Below are 23,539 nucleotides of genomic sequence, written 5' to 3' on the forward strand. Positions count from 1 at the left end.
GCATAGCTGGAATCATAGTACAAAACTACAAAATATATAGATATCTTTTTTTGAAAAGCACAAAAAATGTAGACACTCAGAATAGCTATCGTCACTATATATACACAGGGAAAACTGCCGACCAGGGACCAGCCCATCCAAAATAAATGAACAATAATCTCAGCTTGTAAAATTCATTTATTCAAAATCTACAATCCAAAAATAGATTTTAGAAATCTACAGAAAAAAACAAAATAGTCCTGGAGTACTATCGATAGATATCTTCTAGTGGGTATTTACCCTTTTTATTATTGGTGAAGCAAACATTTACTAACTACTTTTCTCATGTGGCGTACTCGCCTCTACTATTCTAATCTAAACCACTTTAAATGTTACTTTCACAAAAAAAATCGGATCATTAAACAAGTATATACGTATGGTTTCAAACAAAATATAGAGAGAGAGCTCTAGCAGTAAATAGAACAATTACATATTTTCTAGCAGAACCGCAGGATGGTTATGGATGTGTTTACTGTTTAGTACCAACATAATAAATGATAGATCAACCAGTCAGTTTATTCTATGAACCAACCTAAATCCAAAGGCTCGAACCATTGGGTCTCCAGTGGCTCGATGAAGTCTGTTTTCGGGTTATCGGATGCCGGCAACAGTACAGGTGGTGAAATCGAAGAGCTAGCCTCATTGCTGCTTCGGGACATCCGAGCAGGTGTGTTCTCTTGAATGGCTGCATGCACGCCATCGGATGTTGCCACATCACAACCACTGACGGCCGTGAGCAATGAGGAGATGACGGCATCATTCTCTTCTTTTATCAATTCATGGCCACTAAAACAGTGGGTCAGGCTCGGTATTTCCACATCTGCTAGCTTTCTCAAAGAAGCATCGGCGATCTGCTGGATGTGTACAGATGAAGCCATGTAATCTGAGACATGGGCGCTGCAACATGTGTGCTCATTCGTGTAGGTTACCCGGAACAATGGCGGGTCCTGGGAATTGGTTTGCTCCACATGCTTGGTTGCTGGGCAGCCATGATCCTGGTGGTATGTGCACCTATAGTAGCACCTGCATGTGTAGACATCAAGAGTAGTTTAGAGTTCACTTTTCCATGACCTAGGGAAAAAAGAGGTCGCCAACATGCATACATGCATGCCTGTAAAAGCCGAAAAACTTGACACATGAGAACACGTGGCGTTGTCCGCCTGGCTCAGAATAGTTAATCATGCCGACATGCATTATTAGCTCCAAAGGAGGATTCCAATGCAGGCATGCTCTGGATATCATACCCCAATGCCGGGAGTTTTCCCAGGTACTGGTATCACATGCATACACTTGAGGATCTAACGTCACCAATACTTACTGAGGATCTAGCGTCACCAATACTTACTGATAATGTGGTAGTATATATGCCAGGCCTAAATAACTGTGACAAACTATGAAGGTGTTGGGCCCAAAGTCAAGTCAACGTACTGGGCCCAGCGTGAACAGTACACATTTTGCATGAGAGAAGACTTGGCATAGCCTCTCCACATTTGCGAGAAAACAATTAAGAGCTTATTCGGTTAGCTCTCAATCCATATGGATTGAGTGGGTTTAAATCCCAAGCAAGTCAAACTTTTTCTTAATTTTTTTCAATCCTATCCAATCTATGGATAACATGATTAACTGAACAAGGCTTGACTCGGTTTATCTATTTCCCAGACCCACTTGCATTATATCTCCCCTTTTAAAATAAGAAAAATTGGTAACTGATAGCTAATCTAGATTCGACTACTAACTCAATAATAACTTTGACAAAAGCAAATTTCAATTCATAACACTTACGTGTACAAAAATTGTTTATGCAACACTACTCATACATGTGATCTGCACGTTCAATGCTACTAGTTACCTTAAAAATAAAAAATAAAAAAAGAGGTTCACTACAGAAAAACGATTAAAGAATGTCAAACTGGAACCGTCGTACTTACTCTAATATACCGACGTACTTAGGTTAGTACGTCGATTAACCGATGTATTTGGTCGATGTACTTATTACGTTGAGGCCGACGTACTTAATATTAAATGTGCCCCCTTAGCTTGCATCCATATATACTAATCGTGGTCTTTTGCTACCCTGCCAGATATGAAATGTGTCCCCTTAGCTTGCTGCGAGAATTTGCACCATTCCAAAAGTTTCCATTTCCTATGTTAGTACCGTGTATGTGGGTGTAAAGTTAATACATATCACAGCATTCCTATGGATTCCATCGGTTTTCTAACTCTTTGGCAGAAATGCCAAGTTTAAAAGCCCATAAAGCAAATCAACCTAGCTAAAAACATGACTCTGGTCCCATGCACAAATTGAAGGCATTGCATGATATAATTGATTCTCTTCTCGAAACTTCATGATCGATGTTCAATCCCGATTTTCAATTATTGGCTGGCCTTGCAACAGTGATAAAAAATAAGCATGATGCATTTTAGACAATGAGTTACTTTGAGAGGGGTGGGGAGCGTTGGGTGTTGTTATCAATCAAAATGATGGTTGAAGACAGAGGTGCAAACTTAACCTTTTGCCATCTATCTACAGGATTATTGGTACACTCCTATGTAGAAGCATTAGATCATATCCATCATACTTGTGTACTACTGTCCTTTATAGTGTTAAATCAGACGATTAATCCGCCCTAGATCTTAGGCACTTCGATACAAGTAGGGCTACTATAAACAAGTAATGGAAATTCGATCAAATTTGCGAAGCCCACTGTTAATAATGGTAAAATTCTATTTTTCTCACCGACTATCAGCGATAAATCATGATTATTAGTTGTCTGATTAGGGGCCTGTGGATGAATACCCGGAAGTGCCTATGCTTGAACAGTTGGGCTTAGTTTTGTCCATTAGGTTTTCAAGATATCGTTGTGTTCTGGACTAGACTCCAGAATTCACGCTCGTGCCACCGAAGAGGAGCTAGCACTGTCAACTCTCATGTCTCATCCTTGCACGGCCGGCTCGCATCCTTGCTTCGCTGCTGGCTATCATCATCAAGCCGCTCAACGCTGTCTCCCACCAGATCCCTCCATCCCTAAGCTGCCGCTAGATTTTGCTGAATCCGTTGTTCTCAAGCATCTCTCAGCTGTCTTTGGCATGAGCTGGCGGGAACGTAACCATGAGCGCGAGCTCGAGATGCTGCAGAAGGACCAGACCAGGAGGTGGCACTGTGGCACACACGCAGCTGCTGAACATGGAGGGGTTGCGGGCCATAAAGCTGGTCAGGCAGCGGCAAGATCAAGGCATGGCGTTGGGAAGTTCTGCTCCTTCCGTCCTAGTCAAGTCCTGATCTTGTTACCGCTCAAATGCAAGGTCGACTTAGTAGCTCTGTACTGCTTGATGAAATGAAAAAAAGACAGATCTAGTGTTGGCGGCTCCCACACGTAAGTGGGATATAACCTCGACAAGTTACCTTTCATCTTGGCTTTAATTTATACCGACTTTTACAGTATTTTGTCTTTATAAATTATAAAGACTACAGTTTAAACAGCTGGCCTTAATTCGAAACGAACACCCCCTTCATTTTTGAGAGGTTACGCGGACACAGGACTTTTGGCTCAGTGAAACCACTTCTCATCATTACTCTACGTCTATCCTTGTATCTATACTACATGATTACTCCACTAATCGAATCTAATCGACGACTAACCATAATCAGTTGTCTAATCAGTACCCATATGACTACCACTCTCTCTCGAAATATATTATATTCACATTAAGCATTTGCATAAAAAACCTAGTCCTACGCAGCAGGCCATTCATGTTGTATAAAAAAACAACAAATAGCAGAACCGTGGTCTACTCAAAAGCAAGTTCTGCATGCTAATTAGGAAACTAATTCGTGTTCCGCACTAATAAACAAAGCGCACAAAAGCAGAGTGTGTAATGATTCCGTCAGCGTATGGTGCTTAGCTCTTCTCTCCTTTCCCCCTTTGGCTTTATTCCGGTTCTTTAAAAAATTCCTATTCTGGCATGTGGCTTGTAGCTACACGACAACATAAAGGTAAACGCTATTACGCTACAGCCTGAGAGGAACAGGCTGCTACTGGGAAGACAGCAACCTAATAAATCATAAATGTACACGCACCAGATTTTTTTTATTGTACTCCCAAACACACTTCCATTAAACTACGTTTATGCGACCAGAAAGCCAGCTTTCAGGCTTGCGAAGATAAGCTAACCAAGCCCGATCAATCACGTGTATTATAGCGAAAACGTTCACTATTTACAGCTAGTGAGCTTCAATATTTGGATTTGCTATGTTAATTCAGGCAAGGGATACATCTGCACTAATGTATCTGCCGTTTTTAAGCTCCTTTTGTATCCCTTATATATTAGGAAGCTTCTGTAAGACCCAAGGAGCATGGACCAGTTGGAACATGTGTGATGTAACTGGTTATATATGGATCTGTTCTATTTCAGCTGATGTGCATCGGTGCTAATTAGCCAAGGTAGTAGTTCTTAGGTAATGAATTGTCGTACTTCAACATAATTAACATATTACACGAGTCTGTAACTATTAACTCCACTTGTTAAAAAATGCAAGATAAAAAGATTGAATGGTTAATTAGGCATACCTTGGGTAGGTACTGCCTCGGATCAGCTTTTGCCCGTATTTTCTCCACTGGTAGCCATCATGATACGGTGCGTATGTGTGCTGAGTTCTTGTGCTAATGTGAACTTTCCTACTCAGGAAAGTACGACCATTAATAACTTGGAAACATAACAAGAAACAAAATGAATAGCACAAGTGATAAGAACAAGGAACATCATGTGGAGCAAAAGAAATAACTGAAAAACACACATAGCTAACTATTTTTCCTTCTATATTTATCGTAATTCCATTTGCGGTTCACATACTTAACTCTGTTTAGTATATATAATGTGCACATACTTAACTCTGTTTAGTGTACATAACATGATCTGTACTTACTTCTTAGCATGCGCCTGCACATGACTGCTACTATCCTGCACCAGCCTTTTAGGGGTTCCATTAGAGTAGCCACAAGAGCTGTCCATGTAGCCATCCCTCTTAGCCATGATGGCTGGCCTCTTGCAACGTCTTCAAACTAATCGATATGGCCTCTCAACAAAGGATGCACGTTGTTGACAGCAAACTAGCTTGCGATTGCAGAGCTCCCAATGTATTCCCGGCAATTAACGCTGAGCCCTTGGCTGGTGTGAAGTGCAAATGATGAGTTTTATTCTCCTTGTCTAGTGCTGCAGACAAACACAGCCTGGAGCTCATATATGCACAGAGAACCTTGACCTAGAGTTGGTGGTGCGTGCTTGCTTCCATAATTTTAAATCTGCGCTTAACTCTAGTAACCGCGTTTTAGACTTTTGAACTCAACCAACATGGCAACATGTATGCAACGTGACATGCATGGTTCCACCTGCTCAGGTCTCTTAGGGTAAAAGAAAGACACAAGTAGCATATTATTGTCTCTTATTCTTGCAACAGTGAAGACCTTCAAGACAGGTTTGATTATCGCATTTCACTTTGCCCATCTACATGTTTCTGGAGAAACAGATTGTCCTCTTCATTTAGGCTTCATAATATAAAGAGAACTTCAGAGGTGTGATCTGACGACGACCGGTGCTAATTGTGCTGCTGTCTGCTGCCTCTGCTGTGACCAGTTGCCAATAACAACCTCTGCAGTGTCATATAAACATCAGAAGTAACACATATATATCCAGATTTTCGGATGTAGTAGATAATATTTTTATGCCATATTAGAATCTCAAGATTGACATATCACACATGAGGCCTACTTATGTGAAGAACTGTAAGGTAACCTTTTTAAAGGATGCACATGGGTAGATGAACGTGTACGTCTTAGTCCAGCATGAAAAGGCATCTCTAAATATGGGTAGACCGGTAGAGTGTGAGTTGTTAGATTCTCAGGTCTCGTCAGTCGTTAAAACTTCTAGATATGTACATGCTGAAATGTGCAGGATCCAAGCTTAGATTCAGGGATTCCTAAATCTCGTAATTTTGGTTAAATCAGTTTCCTTGTTTGCAATTTAAATATAGTTAGGTGCTTACTTTCATTGTACTACCCCATTCTCGAATATTTGTCACCCGCTAGTTCATTTTTAAACTAAAATGCGACAAATAAAAAAGAACGGAGAGAGTAGTTGCATGAAAAATTGCAAATTCACATCGGAAGCATGCACTTCTTAAGGCCCAAGATTGGTGGAATTAGTAGAAGTAAATTATAGAAAATCATATAGATTTCGCTATTTCTCCAGATTTATGCATTTTAAGAAGGTTGCAGCACATTAGACAAAATGTAGAGATAGTAATGAGATTTACTAGTAATGTGAATTAAAAGGAACGAGTTTATAATACAATTTTACACTGTTTCATGTGAGTGGTTTATGCAAAAACATGGGGATAAGCTTGAGTGAAACAAATTGAATAATGGCCCTGTTTGGCACAGCTACTGCTTGTTGAAAAAACAGCTTATCTGAGAAGCTGGTGAAAAGCAGCTTCTGCTTGTTGGCTGTTTTTAGTGTATTCTGAGAAGCGGCTGAACTGATAAGCTGCTGCAGAAGCTGCCTGTTTGGCAGAACTTCTGCTTAAATTTGTGAAGAAGCTGAAAATAAGCTGTGCCAAACAGGGCCAATATCAGGTCTAAGTCTAATGCAACTGACAGTTAAGAGCCTTCTCCTAATATAGTAAAGTTAATTAGGGTGACAACAGATGTTCTTGGACCCTGGTGATGGTCATGTCTACGATGTTATACACCCATGAGTAAATATCACCCTTCTATAAACATGAGTAAAAGCAAAAAAATACTTCCATTAGTATTGTAGCTAATATAGTTTCTTTGAGTTCTTGATTTTGATCCAAAGAGACTGCCGAACTGAACTTCTACATGGATTTTTTTTTTTGAAGTGAAGGTACTGTAGGGAAGACCTACAGTAATCTTCTACATGGATATTTGCAAGGAGCTATAGTACCTTAGCAATCCTGCACCATTCAAGGAGCAAGCATTAAGAGTTTCCAAAGCTCAATCAAAGAGTCCAACACAGGTAGCATTACGCATTTTTAAGCACTTACACCAAGATATACGCTTGGATGGTCTAACAAGAAAGAACAAATCCTACTGATGACTGTTCTTGTAAAAAATACTAGTGATCACTATCTGAATTGATATATATCAAGTGAAATGTGATACATGCTGTGTGGTTGGTGTGAGACCTGATATAAAATCTATAACCTTTTGAAAACAGTACACAAAGGTACCTCTCATGAACAATCCAAAGTTACTGCCATAAGTTTACTGTTTACCTGTAGTAGTGTTTTGTTTTGAAGAAAACCTGTATAGTTATTTATTCTCAGTTTGACCACCTTTTGTACAAAACTACAGCTAATATGAAGCCTTTGTGTAAATAACTGATAGCGTTTGTATTGACATTGATTTTCATGTTCATTAATCAATTTTTTATTACTAAAGTAAAAGACAGGCACCAAGCCTTTTTACACAATTGCGACTGTTTTAACCATCTTTGAATTGAATTCTAGGTCAAAAGTAGTACAGAACTGTCCCACAAATCTTTGTAAATCTGATCAACAAATACAATGAAGTAAACGCTGTGTGAGCATCATCAATCTGAATGATAAATTATACTTTCCCATCTAAAATATTTGGAATGTAAAAGAGGGACGAGGGTGACAGGATTCTTACATGTTTCAGATGATGTGAGCACCATGGTGCACTAGTATGGGACAGTCACTAGCTTCGTAGTCCAAAAGGTCCCTCCCCTGATCATGCCTTCAGATAACTTTTCTGAAAATTGGTCTGCAGAAGTAGGATCTGAATTCGTTGCAATGCCACTTTCGTTAATGTATAACACTGTACTCCAGACTGCAACTACTCAACCACAGCACCATAGACTTCATCGTGCCCTGCCCGTTAATTATCTAAAACAAGTGGCAAACCGACAGTTGGAATACTTATGGAATAAAATTCCGTATGACCGTATCACAGTAATGAAGACCACTTTAGAAAACCAGCACAATTCACATGTGTGTTCATATGAGGTCATTTAGTCACGGCACAGGCCATGATACGAAAAGTGATTCTATCCTTTTGAAAAAGGAAAACGCGGAAATCTTCTCGAAGTGAGCTGATTTGGACCATGGCCCATAAGTAAGACCAGCGCACTCAAGCGTTGCAGAATAGTTTATAAGCACGCACCATTAGTCACTTCTCTGTCGTTATTACACTCGTAAACATCTGTTGAGAATTATCTTAAAGTCTTACGAATGGTTGCCTGACGTGCACTTCGCGCCATATGTATGTATGCAAATTAACTTAGATGTTATTGGCTTTACCTGATACGCCATAAAAACTAGCGTGCTTCATATTAAAGCCAGTTGCTGCAACGTAGTAATCTATAGAGACAAAAATATGGTAGAAAGTGGTACGGTACTACCTTAAAAACAAGCGAACAGATCGCGATCATCCTAGCTCTTTAAAAATCGATATTCTCAATCAGCCTACCTTTCGCCTGCGGGATTGGCCCAGCACCAGGAGATAAGGCAGCCAGGATTCATCATGAAGCCGGACTGTTTGGGTCAAAAGACATGGAACGATTCGGGCTCGCAGAAACGGTTGGACAGCCAATGAGCAAACCTGAAACCTCCTTGCACGATCCTCTCCGTTCCGTCGCAGCGAGTGTCCGAGAGGCCACCACCTCCTAAGGTCCTCCCGCATCGCCGTGCGGAGGCCCTCGGCCCTCCCGTCGGTGCAGTCCGCCGGAGGCCCTCCCATCGACGCCGCCGTGGGTGCCCTCCCGCGTTTTTCGCGGTCGGAAGTTTTCGTGGGCTATACGCAGGCTGAATCATTTATCGTTGGACTTCCTTTCCTGTTAGTGCGCTATGCGATTGTCTACAGGCGTGCGGACTGCCGTTAACGAAGTTGTGGGTTTTAAACTGTTTTTTGCTGGGCTGTAATGTATATCACGGGCCTATTTATATTTTTCATTCAAACTTAAAAACTCTGACTTTATAGCTAGAGTTCTAAGGGTATGTTTGATATGACTCTACTCCACTCTAGAGTAGCTCTACTCTAAAACTCCGGGTGAAGCAGCTCTGATCCAGAGTTTATATTGTTTCTCATAACAGGTGGCAATGGCGGGTAAATAACTTCAAACTTCATGACTATGTTGCTTTTTTGGAGTTTTCAGAGTAGCAAAAGAGGCACTCCAAAAAAATGTACTGTAGCTCCAAAAACTCTATAGAGTTTACAACTCTGGAGTTAGAGTGTTTAGCATGCCCTGACCAGCTCCTTCTCAAAGTTTTACTCTGGAGCCATACCAAACACGCCCTAAATAAGGCTACCTCCAGCAACAGCCGCTAAAGCGGTCTGTCCACTACATATAGTACATCGTAGCCTCCGGTATCCATCCAGCAGGGTCCTATATCTACTCTAATAAATTTAGTGCAGAGCATCATACACGCTGAATTCAGCGTTTCATTCGTCGCCCGCTATCCTGTTGTGCATCTGGACCCACTCACTTCCTCGTGTCGCATGCTGCTGAGCCCATCTTCCAGATCTAGACCCTCAACAGACAACAGCATGTTTCAAACTAGCTCGTCGTAATCCAATTTCAACGTACATGAACGTTTTTTCTTAATGCAAAAAAGGCACAAATGTATATTAAAAAGTTCTAGTAAAATATTTCTAAACATGTATGATTTATAATTACTAGATCCAAACAAAATCTATAATGTTATTTTTAGAAGCATAAGAAATTAAAATTGGGATTTTATGCAATATCGTGAAAAATAATATAGTTTTTAGAAGTTTGTTGACACTGTACATGTAGATGAACGAATTTAGGGGCTATTGTTGGAGATGGAGATGATACAGAGAACGAAATCTTTTAGAGTGTGTTGTAAAGTACAAAGAATATTTTTTTAGGAAATGAAATTTAGAGGAGTCGCTGGAGACCGCCTAAGTTTTATAAAGATAACTTTAACCAACCTTATATTAGAGTTTTAAAGCTCAAAAGTAAGCTAAAAATCTATGATTAAATTTTTTAGAGCTAAAGTTTAATAGAAGTAGCTCCAAATAGGACCTAAGTCAACTACTAAACATATGTCATATAAAACTAATTACTCCGTAAAGATTTAGTGCTCATTTGGATTGCAGAAATTTTAGAGTAATCATACAGAAATTTTACAGTAATCAATTTATTTTTATAGGAAAAACACATGAAACAGGAAAAAATCATGCAATCCAAAGGACCCTTTAAATTTTACTAGCAATACTTTCCTCAAGGTGTTAAATGTGAAATTTCTTCATAAAAAAGGCCAAAGTGCAAAAAAAATGGCACGGTGTAGAAGTAAACCCAAGTCAAATCCTAAAATATTTGCCCCACAAGTACATCGCAGTCACCACACCACATCATGATGCCCGCATTGGGCACTCTATCACCCACATTATATGCCTATAGCGTAACGCGATGACAGAAACGAGCTGCAGCGGAATACTCAATCGCGTGCACTATCATGCATTAGGGACCTAGAAACGCTATATAAAATTGTGAATTTTTACAGACGCACAACATATGTCCATATAAAATCATAAAAATGTTTGGATCATAAGATCTATAAGATGTCCGCGTTTCTTCCATTTTACTTTCACTTGTTTGTATGAGTTACATGTGAAATCACTATAAGTATCAAAGTTTCAACATAATCAGTACTTTACTTTATCATTTTCATATGAGGACTTTAGTTATTTTCGTATAAAATGTTTATTAGTTTTTGTAACTTATTTGCAATTTTTAGTGAAACTAGAATATTTTATGAATTTTTAATATTATGGTGTTGGTTCCACGATATTCTTGTGATTAGTAACTTTGAACTGCATGATGTCAATTTTATCGATTTCATTTCCTACATTTGATCTATCATATACATGATTATGTATTGCTTAATTTATGTGTCTGTTGCATGGTTGGGAAATTAATATCATTGGGACGAACTATCCGACAACTATTCGGTACCTGAAAGTGAAATAGGCTTAAACATTTCCTATACTCGATTTTAGTGTTTCACGTCTATCAAAAACCACGTGGACTAACTAGTTTGTCTAATTGTCATTTATCTCATGTGCATAAAGTTCAACATAAACCAACAAAGGAAGTGGGTTGGGTAACTCTACAAAGTTTAGAGCAAAAACAAGTATTGGTGCAGCCAGTGGTGCACCGGACACTGTCCGATGCCCAAGCCGAGGCACCTCGCGAACTGGCCACTCTCGGGTTTTCCCAGAGCCACTGCACTAAAAATCACCGGACTGTCCAGTGAGCCAACGGAGCAACGGTCAACTTCGCCCAACGGTCGACAGCGCTGACGAAGGAACAGTGAATAGTGCAGAAGTCAGAACGCACCGGACTGTCCGGTGCTCAATAGGACAAAGGACTTCAACGATCAACTGCTCCAAACCCCAATGGTCGGCTGACGTGGCACGCACCGGACAGTGAACAGTGTCATGTCCGGTGCACCACCGAACTGTCCGGTATGCCCATCGACAACAACAGCTGGAATAGTGGTTGGGCTATAAATACCCCCAATAACCACCATTCAAGTCATCCCAGTTTTCAGACCTTCACATTCAAATACTAGAGCAAAGACATACATTACAAGACACAATCAAAGGATCAAATCCTCTCCAAGTTCCAAAATCAACTCAAGTGCTTAGTGACTTGAGAGAGGATCATTTGTGTTTCTTTTGTTGCTCTTGTTGCTTGGATTGCTTTCTTCTTCTCACTCTGTTCCTTCTAAGTGCTTTGTAAAGCTAGCAAGAGACACCTAATTGTGTGGTGATGCTTGCGGGGTCTTAGTGGCCCGTGTGATTAAGAAGAAGCACTCAACCGGTCTAAGTGACCAATTGAGAGAGGGAAAGGTTGGAATTGACCTGGTCTTTGTGGCCTCCTCAACAGGGACTAGGTTCTTTGGAACCGAACCTCGGTAAACAAATCGTCGTGTTCATTTGTGTTCATTAGAGTACCCAAATGTGCTTGTTTCTAATGTAAAAGTGGCAAGGTAGTTTCTAATGTAAAAGGACCCAAGACCGTTTGGGTACCTAAGAACAAGGACTAAATTTGTTTTGTAGGTTTATGCATTTGGCGGGACAAGCTGGATAATCGATAGTGGGTGCACAAACCACATGACAGGGGAGAAAAGGATGTTCTCCTCATATGAGAAAAATGATGATCCCCAAAGAGCAATCACATTCGAGGATGGAAATCAAGGTTTGGTCAAAGGATTGGGTAAAATTGATATATCTCCTGACCATTCCGTTTCCAATGTTTTTCTTGTAGATTCTTTAGATTACAACTTGCTTTCAGTTTTTCAATTATGTAAAATGGGCTACAACTGTCTTTTACTAATATTGGTGTTACTGTCTTTAGAAGAAGTGATAATTCAATTGCTTTTAAGGGAGTGTTAGATGGTCAGCTATACTTAGTTGATTTTAATGATAACAATGCTGAACTAGACACTTGCTTAATTGCTAAGACTAATATGGGCTGGCTCTAGCATCGCCGACTTGCTCATGTTGGGATGAAGAATCTTCATAAGCTTCTAAAGGGAGAGCACATTTTAGGACTAACAAATGTTCATTTTGAGAAAGACAGGATTTGTAGCGCATGTCAAGCAGGGAAGCAAGTTGGAGTCCATCGTCCACACAAGAACATCATGACGACTGAGAGGTCGCTTGAGCTACTCTACATGGATCTACTCCATAGGGAAGCAAGTAAGTATTGTCTTGTAATTGTGGATGATTATTCTCGCTTCACTTGGGTATTCTTTTTGCAGGAAAAATCTCAAAACTCAAGAGACCTTAAAAAGATTTTTAAGACGGGCTCAAAATGAGTTTGGATTGAGAATCAAAAAGATTAGAAGCGACAATGGAATGGAGTTCAAGAACTCTCAAATTGAAGGATTTCTTGAGGAAGAGGGCATCAACCATGAGTTCTCTTCTCCATACACACCTCAACAAAACGGTGTTGTGGAGAGGAAGAATAGAACTCTTTTGGATATGACAAGAACCATGCTTGATGAGTACAAAACACCAGATCAGTTTTGGGTTGATGCGATTAACACCGCTTGCTACTCCATCAACTAACTCTACATTCACCGAATCCTCAAGAAAACATCATATGAACTCCTCACCGGTCAAAAATCCAATGTTTCTTATTTTAGAGTTTTTGGGAGCAAATGATTTATTCTTATTAAAAGAGGTAGAAAATCTAAATTTGCTCTTAAAGCGGTAGAAGGCTTTTTACTTGGTTATGACTCAAACACAAGGGCATATAGAGTCTTCAACAAGTCCACTGGATTAGTTGAAGTTTCTTGTGACTGAAAGGGAAATGTGCCCTTGGGCCATTTCTAAGTATTTTGGTGATCAAGTGCAAACACAGGTGCCAAAATGTGAAAATATGCCCATGGATGAACAAAGTGCAAATCACAAGTAAAGGTATGTTTCTAAGCCTTAGTACATTGGTTTTGTGTACTAATATCTTGTCCAAGTGTTAGAAACAGGAAGAAGAAGAAAAGAAAGGAAGTGGAGAGTGGCTGTGTAAAGCCAAAGGCTGCTTCGGGCTGGGGCACCGGACTGTCCGGTGTGCACCGGACAGTGTCCGGTGCGCCAGACCAGCGCAGCGCAAACCAGCCGCTCTCGGGTTTTTCTCCGGCGACTTCGGCTAAAATTCACCGGACTGTCCGGTGTACACCGGACTGTCCGGTGAGCCAACGGTCGGCCGCGCGACACGTGGCCGAGCCAACGGTCGGAAAGGGGCACCGGACTGTCCGGTGTGCACCGGACATGTCCGGTGCGCCAACTGTGCGCAGATCTGCATCAGATATCAACGGTCGGATGTGCTGTTTAAGGAAACAAATCGGGCACCGGACAGTGTCCGGTGTGCACCGGACTGTCCGGTGCGCCACGAGACAGAAGGCAAAGATGGCCTTCCAGATTTGTTCCCAACGGCTCCTAGCTGCCTTGGGGCTATAAAAGGGACCCCTTGGCGCATGGAGGAGTACACCAAGCAACCTTAGAGCAATATTGATCATCCACACTCAGTCTTTGCGCGTTTGTTTGTCATTCTAAGCGATTCGAGCTCTGTTCTAGTGAGAACTTCGAGATAGTCTTTTGAGCTCGATTCTTGGTCGTGTGTGTGCGCATTTTGCTGTAGTTTTGTGTGTGTTGCTTCCCTCCCTTACTCCGTGCTTCTTTGTGAAACTCAAATTGTAAGGGCGAGAGACTCCAAGTTGTGGAGATTCCTCGCAAACGGGAAAAGATCAAAGGAAAGAAGAACACCGTGGTATTCAAGTTGATCATTGGATCACTTGAGAGGAGTTGAGTGCAACTCTCGTCCGTTGGGACGCCACAACGTGGAGTAGGCAAGTTTTGTACTTGGCCGAACCACGGGATAACCACCGTGTCATCTCTGTGCTTGAATTCTTGTGGTTATTGTGTTCTGGCTCCTCTCTAGCCACTTGGCAATAATTGTGCTAACGCTTCATCAAAGTTTTTGTGGCTATAAGTTTAAGTTTTTACAGGATCACCTATTCACCCCCCCTCTAGGTGCTCTCAATTGGTATCAGAGCCATTCTCTTCAAGAAAGGGACTAACCGCCCGAAGAGATGGATCCTAAGGGGAAGGGAATTGTGATCAACGACAAGGAGAAGGAGTCCTTCGTCAACGAGCCAAGGGATGACAAGTCCAATGACTCGGGCTCGGGCCACAAGCGAAAAGATGGGAAGAAGAAGAAGACAAGACGCATCAAGGAGATCGTCTACTACGACAGCGATGAGTCCTCTTCTTCCCAAAAGGACGACGACCACGACAAACAAAAGACGGTTAACTCAAACTTTTCTTTTGATTATTCGCGCATTCCATATAGCTCAAATGCTCATTTGCTCCCCATTCCACTTGGCAAGCCTCCTCACTTTGATGGAGAGGACTACGGATTTTGGAGTCACAAAATGCGTACTCACCTATTTTCTCTCCATCCAAGCATTTGGGAGATTGTGGAAAGTGGAATGAAATTTGATAGCTCGGATAGCCCTTCATTCATTAATGAGCAAATCCATAAGAATGCACAAGCTACCACTGTTCTTCTAGCTTCATTGTGCAGGGATGAATATAACAAAGTGAGCGGCTTGGATAACGCCAAGCAGATCTGGGACACCCTCAAGATCTCTCATGAAGGGAATGACGTTACCTTGCTCACCAAAACGGAGTTGGTGGAAGGCGAGCTTGGACGGTTCGCGATGATAAGGGGCGAGGAGCCAACTCAGACATACAACCGGCTCAAGACCCTTATCAACAAAATAAGGAGCTACGGAAGCACGCGATGGACGGACCACGACGTCGTCCGACTAATGCTCAGGTCCTTTACCGTTCTTGATCCTCATTTGGTGAATAATATTCATGAGAATCCCAGGTACACCAAAATGTCGCCCGAAGAAGTCCTAGGAAAATTCGTCAGCGGGCGAATGATGATCAAGGAGGCAAGGTATGTGGACGACGCCTTGAATGGACCGATCAACGAGCCGCAACCTTTTGCTCTCAAAGCCACAAGGAACAAGGAGGCGCTACCCAGCAAGGTGGCACAAATTGAGGCGGCCGGTCTTAATGATCAAGAAATGGCCCTCATCATCAAGAGATTCAAGACGGTGCTAAAGGGTCGCAATGGACAGCCGAGCAAGACTAAGACCAAGGGGAAGCGATCATGCTTCAAATGCGGTAAGCTTGGTCATTTTATTGCTAACTGTCCTGATAATGAAAGTGACCAGGAAAAGGGGAACAAAAGGGAGAAGAAGAAGCACTACAAGAAAGCCAAGGGCGAGGCGCATATAGGCAAGGAGTGGGATTCGGATTGCTCCTCCTCCGACTCGGACAATGAGGGACTCGCCGCCACCGCCTTCAACAAATCGGCCCTCTTCCCCAACGAGCGTCACACGTGTCTCATGGCTAAGGAGAAGAAAGTAAGTACTCGAAACTCTACTTATGCTTCTTCTAGTGATGATGATTCTAGTGACGATGATGAAATAGACTATTCTAGTTTATTTAAAGGTCTAGATAGAATTACGATTGGCAAAATTAATGAATTAATTGATGCATTGAATGAGAAGGATAAACTCTTAGAGAAACAAGAGGATTTATTGTATGAAGAGCATGATAAATTTTTAGAAGCTCAAAAATCTCATGCTCTAGAAGTTAAAAGAAATGAAATGCTTACTTGTGAATTATCTTCATGCCATGAGACAACTTCAAAATTAAAGAGCATTAACGATGAGTTGAATGCTAAGATAGAAATAGCTAGTAAATCAACAACTTGTGTAGAAAATGTTGTTATTTGCAGTAGATGTAAAGACTTTGATATTGATGCTTGTAGTGAACACATAGCTTCTATTGCAAAGTTAAATAATGAAGTGGCTAGTCTTAATGCCCAACTTAAGACTAGCAAAAGTGAATTTGATAAATTAAAATTTGCAAGGGATGCTTACACAATAGGAAGACATCCCTCAATTAAGGATGGGCTTGGCTTCAAGAGAGAAGCCAAGAACTTAACAAGCCATAAGGCTCCCATTCCCGCCAAGGAGAAAGGGAAGGCCCCTATGGCTAGTAGTGCAAAAAGGAACCATGCCTTTATGTACCATGATAGGAGACATGCTAGAAATGCTTGTAATGATTTTGATTCACATGTTTATGATTCTCATGCCATGTTTGCTTCTAGTTCTTCCTGTAAGCATGATAGAGATATGTGTAGGGGAAATGTTGTGCATATGCCTAAGAGAAATTTTGCTCATGTTCCTAGAAAAGCTGTGAACGAACCTTCTATCATTTATTATGCTTGCAATGCTCCCTTTGCTATTTGTAGAAAGGGTAAGAAGGTAATTGCTAGGAAGTTAGGGGCAAGATGCAAGGGAGATAAAACTTGCATTTGGGTCCCTAAGGATATATGTGCTAACCTTGTAGGACCCAACAAGAGTTGGGTACCTAAGACCCAAGCCTAAATTTGCCTTGCAGGTTTATGCATCCGGGGGTTCAAGCTGGATTATCGACAGCGGATGCACAAACCATATGACGGGGGAGAAGAAGATGTTCACCTCCTACGTCAAGAATAAGGATTCCCAAGATTCAATTGTATTCGGTGATGGGAATCAAGGCAAGGTAAAAGGTTTAGGTAAAATTGCAATTTCTAATGAGCACTCCATATCTAATGTGTTCTTAGTTGAGTCACTTGGATATAATTTACTATCTGTTAGTCAATTATGTAATATGGGGTATAACTGTCTATTCACAAATGTAGATGTGTCTGTCTTTAGAAGAAGTGATGGTTCACTAGCTTTTAAGGGTGTACTAGACGACAAACTTTATTTAGTTGATTTCGCAAAAGAAGAAGCCGGTCTAGATGCATGCTTAATAGCTAAGACTAGCATGGGCTGGCTGTGGCATCGCCGCCTAGCACATGTGGGGATGAAGAACCTTCACAAGCTTCTAAAGGGAGAACACGTGATAGGTTTGACTAACGTTCAATTCGAAAAAGATAGACCTTGTGCAGCTTGTCAAGCAGGTAAACAGGTGGGAGGAGCTCATCACAGCAAGAATGTGATGACCACTTCAAGACCGCTGGAGCTGCTGCATATGGACCTCTTCGGACCCATCGCCTATCTGAGCATAGGAGGGAGTAAGTATGGTCTAGTTATTGTTGATGACTTTTCCTGCTTCACTTGGGTGTTCTTTTTGCAGGATAAGTCTGAAACCCAAGGGACCCTCAAGCGCTTCCTCAGGAGAGCTCAAAATGAGTTTGAGCTCAAGGTGAAGAAGATAAGGAGCGACAACGGGTCCGAGTTCAAGAACCTTCAAGTGGAGGAGTTCCTTGAAGAGGAAGGGATCAAGCACGAGTTCTCCGCTCCCTACACACCACAGCAAAATGGTGTGGTAGAGAGGAAGAACAGGACGCTCATTGACATGGCAAGGACGATGATAGGAGAGTTCAAGACCCCCGAGTGCTTTTGGACGGAAGCCGTGAACACGGCTTGCCACGCCATCAACAGGGTCTACCTTCATCGCCTCCTCAAGAAGACGTCATATGAGCTACTAACCGGTAACAAACCCAATGTATCTTACTTTCGTGTATTTGGGAGCAAGTGCTACATTCTAGTGAAGAAAGGTAGAAATTCTAAGTTTGCTCCCAAAGCAGTAGAAGGGTTTTTGTTAGGTTATGACTCAAATACAAAGGCGTATAGAGTCTTCAACAAATCATCGGGTTTGGTTGAAGTCTCTAGCGACGTTGTATTTGATGAGACTAATGGCTCTCCAAGAGAGCAAGTTGTTGATTGTGATGATGTAGATGAAGAAGATGTTCCGTCGGTCGCTATACGCACCATGGCGATTGGAGACGTTCGGCCACAGGAACAAGATGAACGAGATCAACCTTCTTCCTCAACTATGGTGCATTCCCCAACTCAAGACGATGAACAGGTTCATCAACAGGAGGCGTGTGATCAAGGGGGAGCACAAGATGATCATGTGATGGAGGAAGAAGCGCAACCGGCACCTCCAACCCAAGTTCGAGCGATGATTCAAAGGGATCATCCCGTCGACCAAATTCTGGGTGACATTAGCAAGGGAGTAACTACTCGGTCTCGATTAGTTAATTTTTGTGAACATTACTCCTTTGTCTCTTCTATTGAGCCTTTCAGGGTAGAAGAGGCCTTGCTAGATCCGGACTGGGTGTTGGCCATGCAAGAGGAGCTCAACAACTTCAAAAGGAATGAAGTTTGGACACTGGTGCCTCGTCCCAAGCAGAATGTTGTGGGAACCAAGTGGGTGTTCCGCAACAAACAGGACGAGCATGGGGTGGTGACGAGAAACAAGGCTCGACTTGTGGCAAAAGGTTATGCCCAAGTCGCAGGTTTGGATTTCGAGGAGACTTTTGCTCCTGTGGCTAGGCTAGAATCAATTCGTATCTTGCTAGCATATGCCGCTCACCATTCTTTCAGGTTGTACCAAATGGATGTGAAGAGCGCTTTCCTCAATGGGCCAATCAAGGAGGAGGTGTACGTGGAGCAACCCCCTGGCTTCGAGGATGAACGGTACCCCGACCATGTGTGTAAGCTCTCTAAGGCGCTCTATGGACTTAAGCAAGCCCCAAGAGCATGGTATGAATGCCTTAGAGATTTCTTAATTGCTAATGCTTTCAAGGTTGGGAAAGCCGATCCAACTCTTTTTACTAAGACTTGTGATGGTGATTTGTTTGTGTGCCAAATTTATGTCGATGACATAATATTTGGTTCCACTAACCAAAAGTCTTGTGAAGAGTTTAGCAGGGTGATGACGCAGAAATTCGAGATGTCGATGATGGGCGAGTTGAACTACTTCCTTGGGTTCCAAGTGAAGCAACTCAAGGACGGCACCTTCATCTCCCAAACGAAGTACACGCAAGATCTGCTAAAGCGGTTTGGGATGAAAGACGCCAAGCCCGCAAAGACTCCGATGGGAACCGACGGACACACCGACCTCAACAAAGGTGGTAAGTCTGTCGATCAAAAAGCATACCGGTCAATGATAGGGTCTTTACTTTATTTATGTGCTAGTAGACCGGATATTATGCTTAGCGTATGCATGTGTGCTAGATTTCAATCCGATCAGTGTCACTTAGTGGCGGTGAAGCGAATCCTTAGATATTTAGTTGCTACGCCTTGCTTCGGGCTCTGGTATCCAAAGGGGTCTACCTTTGACTTGGTTGGATACTCAGACTCCGACTATGCTGGATGTAAGGTCGATAGGAAGAGCACATTGGGGACGTGCCAATTCTTAGGAAGGTCCCTGGTGTCATGGAACTCTAAGAAACAAACATCCGTTGCCCTATCCACCGCTGAGGCCGAGTATGTTGCCGCAGGACAGTGTTGCGCGCAACTACTTTGGATGAGGCAAACCCTCCGGGACTTTGGCTACAATCTGAGCAAAGTCCCACTCCTATGTGATAATGAGAGTGCTATCCGCATGGCGGAAAATCCTGTTGAACACAGCCGCACAAAGCACATAGACATCCGGCATCACTTTTTGAGAGACCACCAGCAAAAGGGGGATATCGAAGTGTTTCATGTTAGCACCGAGAACCAGCTAGCCGATATCTTTACCAAGCCTCTAGATGAGAAGACCTTTTGCAGGCTGCGTAGTGAGCTAAATGTCTTAGATTCGCGGAACTTGGATTGAATAGTAGCATACATGTGTTTATGCCCTTGATCATGTTCATTCCGCATTTTGTTGCTTATTGTGGTGCTCAAGTTGTACAAACACTCCCTGGACCTCACAAGTCCGTTGCAAAGTGATGCACATGTTTAGGGGGAGATGTGTTACAACTTGACCCTTTGAGACTAACCATATGCTTGAGTTTGCTTGATTTAGTCTCGAAGGAGAATTGAAAGGGAAAAGGTGGACTTGGACCATGAAAGACTTCCACTGCACTCCGATGAGAGGGTAACTTATTCCAAGTCCATCTCATGAACTCTTATTGCCATTTGCTCTTATTGAAGATTTTGGTAAGGCAATGGGGTTAAAGGGCCAAGATTGATCCCGTTTTGGTGCTTGATGCCAAAGGGGGAGAAAATAAAGGCCAAAGCAATAAATGGATCAGCTACCACTTGAGAAATTTTGAAAATAGTGAAATAGAGCTTTTTGTGTTGTCAAAACTCTCTTATTGTCTCTTTTGTCGAAAGTTGGCCTCTTGTGGGGAGAAGTAGTGATTATGGGAAAAAGGGGGAGTTTGTGAAATCTTTGATCAATCTCTTTTGGAATGACTCTCTTTATGCTTCAACATGTGTGTTTGACTTAGAGATAGAGATTTGAGTTTGATTTGCAAAAACAAACCAAGTGGTGGCAAAAGATGATCCATATATGCCAAAATTAAATAAAACTCAAAGTTAGTTTTTATTTGAAGTGATTTTGCACTTGTTCTAGTTGCTTTATGTTGTGTTGGCATAAATCACCAAAAAGGGGGAGATTGAAAGGGAAATGTGCCCTTGGGCCATTTCTAAGTATTTTGGTGATCAAGTGCAAACACAGGTGCCAAAATGTGAAAATATGCCCATGGATGAACAAAGTGCAAATCACAAGTAAAGGTATGTTTCTAAGCCTTAGTACATTGGTTTTGTGTACTAATATCTTGTCCAAGTGTTAGAAACAGGAAGAAGAAGAAAAGAAAGGAAGTGGAGAGTGGCTGTGTAAAGCCAAAGGCTGCTTCGGGCTGGGGCACCGGACTGTCCGGTGTGCACCGGACAGTGTCCGGTGCGCCAGACCAGCGCAGCGCAAACCAGCCGCTCTCGGGTTTTTCTCCGGCGACTTCGGCTAAAATTCACCGGACTGTCTGGTGTACACCGGACTGTCCAGTGAGCCAACGGTCGGCCGGGCCAACGGTCGGCCGCGCGATCTACGCGCGACACGTGGCCGAGCCAACGGTCGGAAAGGGGCACCGGACTGTCCGCTGTGCACCGAACATGTCCGGTGCGCCAACTGTGCGCAGATCTGCATCAGATATCAACGGTCGGATGTGCTGTTTAAGGAAACAAATCGGGCACCGGACAGTGTCCGGTGTGCACCGGACTGTCCGGTGCGCCACGAGACAGAAGGCAAAGATGGCCTTCCAGATTTGTTCCCAACGGCTCCTAGCTGCCTTGGGGCTATAAAAGGGACCCCTTGGCGCATGGAGGAGTACACCAAGCAACCTTAGAGCAATATTGATCATCCACACTCAGTCTTTGCGCGTTTGTTTGTCATTCTAAGCGATTCGAGCTCCGTTCTAGTGAGAACTTCGAGATAGTCTTTTGAGCTCGATTCTTGGTCGTGTGTGTGCGCATTTTGCTGTAGTTTTGTGTGTGTTGCTTCCCTCCCTTACTCCGTGCTTCTTTGTGAAACTCAAATTGTAAGGGCGAGAGACTCCAAGTTGTGGAGATTCCTCGCAAACGGGAAAAGATCAAAGGAAAGAAGAACACCGTGGTATTCAAGTTGATCATTGGATCACTTGAGAGGAGTTGAGTGCAACTCTCATCCGTTGGGACGCCACAACGTGGAGTAGGCAAGTTTTGTACTTGGCCGAACCACGGGATAACCACCGTGTCATCTCTGTGCTTGAATTCTTGTGGTTATTGTGTTCTGGCTCCTCTCTAGCCACTTGGCAATAATTGTGCTAACGCTTCATCAAAGTTTTTGTGGCTATAAGTTTAAGTTTTTACAGGATCACCTATTCACCCCCCCCTCTAGGTGCTCTCAGTGACATTGTGTCTGATGAGACTAATGGCTCCCAAGTGGAGCAAGTTGATCTTGATGAACTAGATGATGAAGAGGCTCCATGCGTCGCGCTAAGGAACATGTCCATTAGGGATGTGTGTCCAAAAGAATTCGAAGAGCCTCCACAAGCACAAGATCAACCATCATCTTCCATACAAGCATCTCCACCAACTCAAGATGAGGAAATGACTCAAGAGGACGAGGATCAAGACGATGAGCCACCTCAAGAGGAGGACATTGATCAAGGGGGAGATGAAGATGATCAAGACAAGGGAGATGATCAAGAAATTTAGGATCAAAGACCACCGCACCCAAGAGTCCACCAAGCAATTCAAATAGATCACCCCGTCAACTCCATACTTGGTAACATCCACAAGGGGGTAACCACTCGATCTCGAGTTGCACATTTTTTGTGAACATTACTCTTTTATGTTTTCTATTGAGCCATACAGGGTAGAGGATGCACTTAGAGATCCGGACAGGGTGGTGACAATGCAAGAGGAGCTCAACAATTTCACAAGGAATGAGGTATGACATTTAGTTCCACGTCTTAACCAAAATGCTGCAGGTACCAAATGGGTATTCCGCAACAAATAAGATGGGCATGGTGTGGTGACTAGGAACAAAGCCCAACTTGTTGCCAAAGGTTATTCACAAGTCGAAGGTTTGGATTTTGATGAAACCTATGCACCCATAGCTAGGCTTGAGTCAATTCGTATATTACTTCTCTATGCTACTTACCATAACTTTAAGTTATATCAAATGGACGTAAAGAGTGCCTTTCTCAATGGCCCTATCAAGGAAGAGGTATATGTTGAGCAACCTCCCAGCTTTGAATATAGTGAGTATCCTTCACATGTGTATAAGCTCTCAAAGGCGCTTTATGGGCTCAAGCAAGCCCCAAGAGCATGGTATGAATGCCTGAGACTTTCTTATCACTAATGGCTTCAAAGTTGGTAAAGCTGACCCTACTCTCTTCACTAAAACTATTGCAAAAGACTTGTATATATGCCAAATTTATGTTGATGATATTATATTTGGGTCTACTAACAAGTCATTTTGTGTAGAGTTTAGTAGGATTATGATACAAAAATTTGAGATGTCAATGATGGGGGAGTTGAAGTATTTTCTTGGATTTCAAATCAAGCAACTCCAAGAGGGCACCTTCATCTTCCAAACTA

The 23,539-nt window shown here is 42.4% G+C and overlaps 1 protein-coding gene across 1 annotated transcript; it reads right to left on the minus strand.

Annotated features, from left to right (window-relative positions):
* Positions 1-447: 447 nt before the first annotated feature.
* On the minus strand, positions 448-8,926 carry LOC103651065 (probable WRKY transcription factor 64). Its single transcript, XM_020550430.1, has 4 exons — positions 7,728-8,926; positions 4,964-5,686; positions 4,608-4,715; positions 448-1,062 (listed from the first exon to the last, which is right to left on the minus strand). The coding sequence occupies exons 2-4, from the start codon at positions 5,068-5,070 to the stop codon at positions 555-557; spliced, it is 723 nt and encodes a 240-aa protein (XP_020406019.1). The 5' UTR covers positions 5,071-5,686; positions 7,728-8,926; the 3' UTR covers positions 448-554.
* Between the last annotated feature and the right edge of the window lie 14,613 nt (positions 8,927-23,539).

This window comes from Zea mays, chromosome 3, assembly GCF_902167145.1.
Source record: "Zea mays cultivar B73 chromosome 3, Zm-B73-REFERENCE-NAM-5.0, whole genome shotgun sequence".
Taxonomy (NCBI): Eukaryota; Viridiplantae; Streptophyta; class Magnoliopsida; order Poales; family Poaceae; genus Zea; species Zea mays.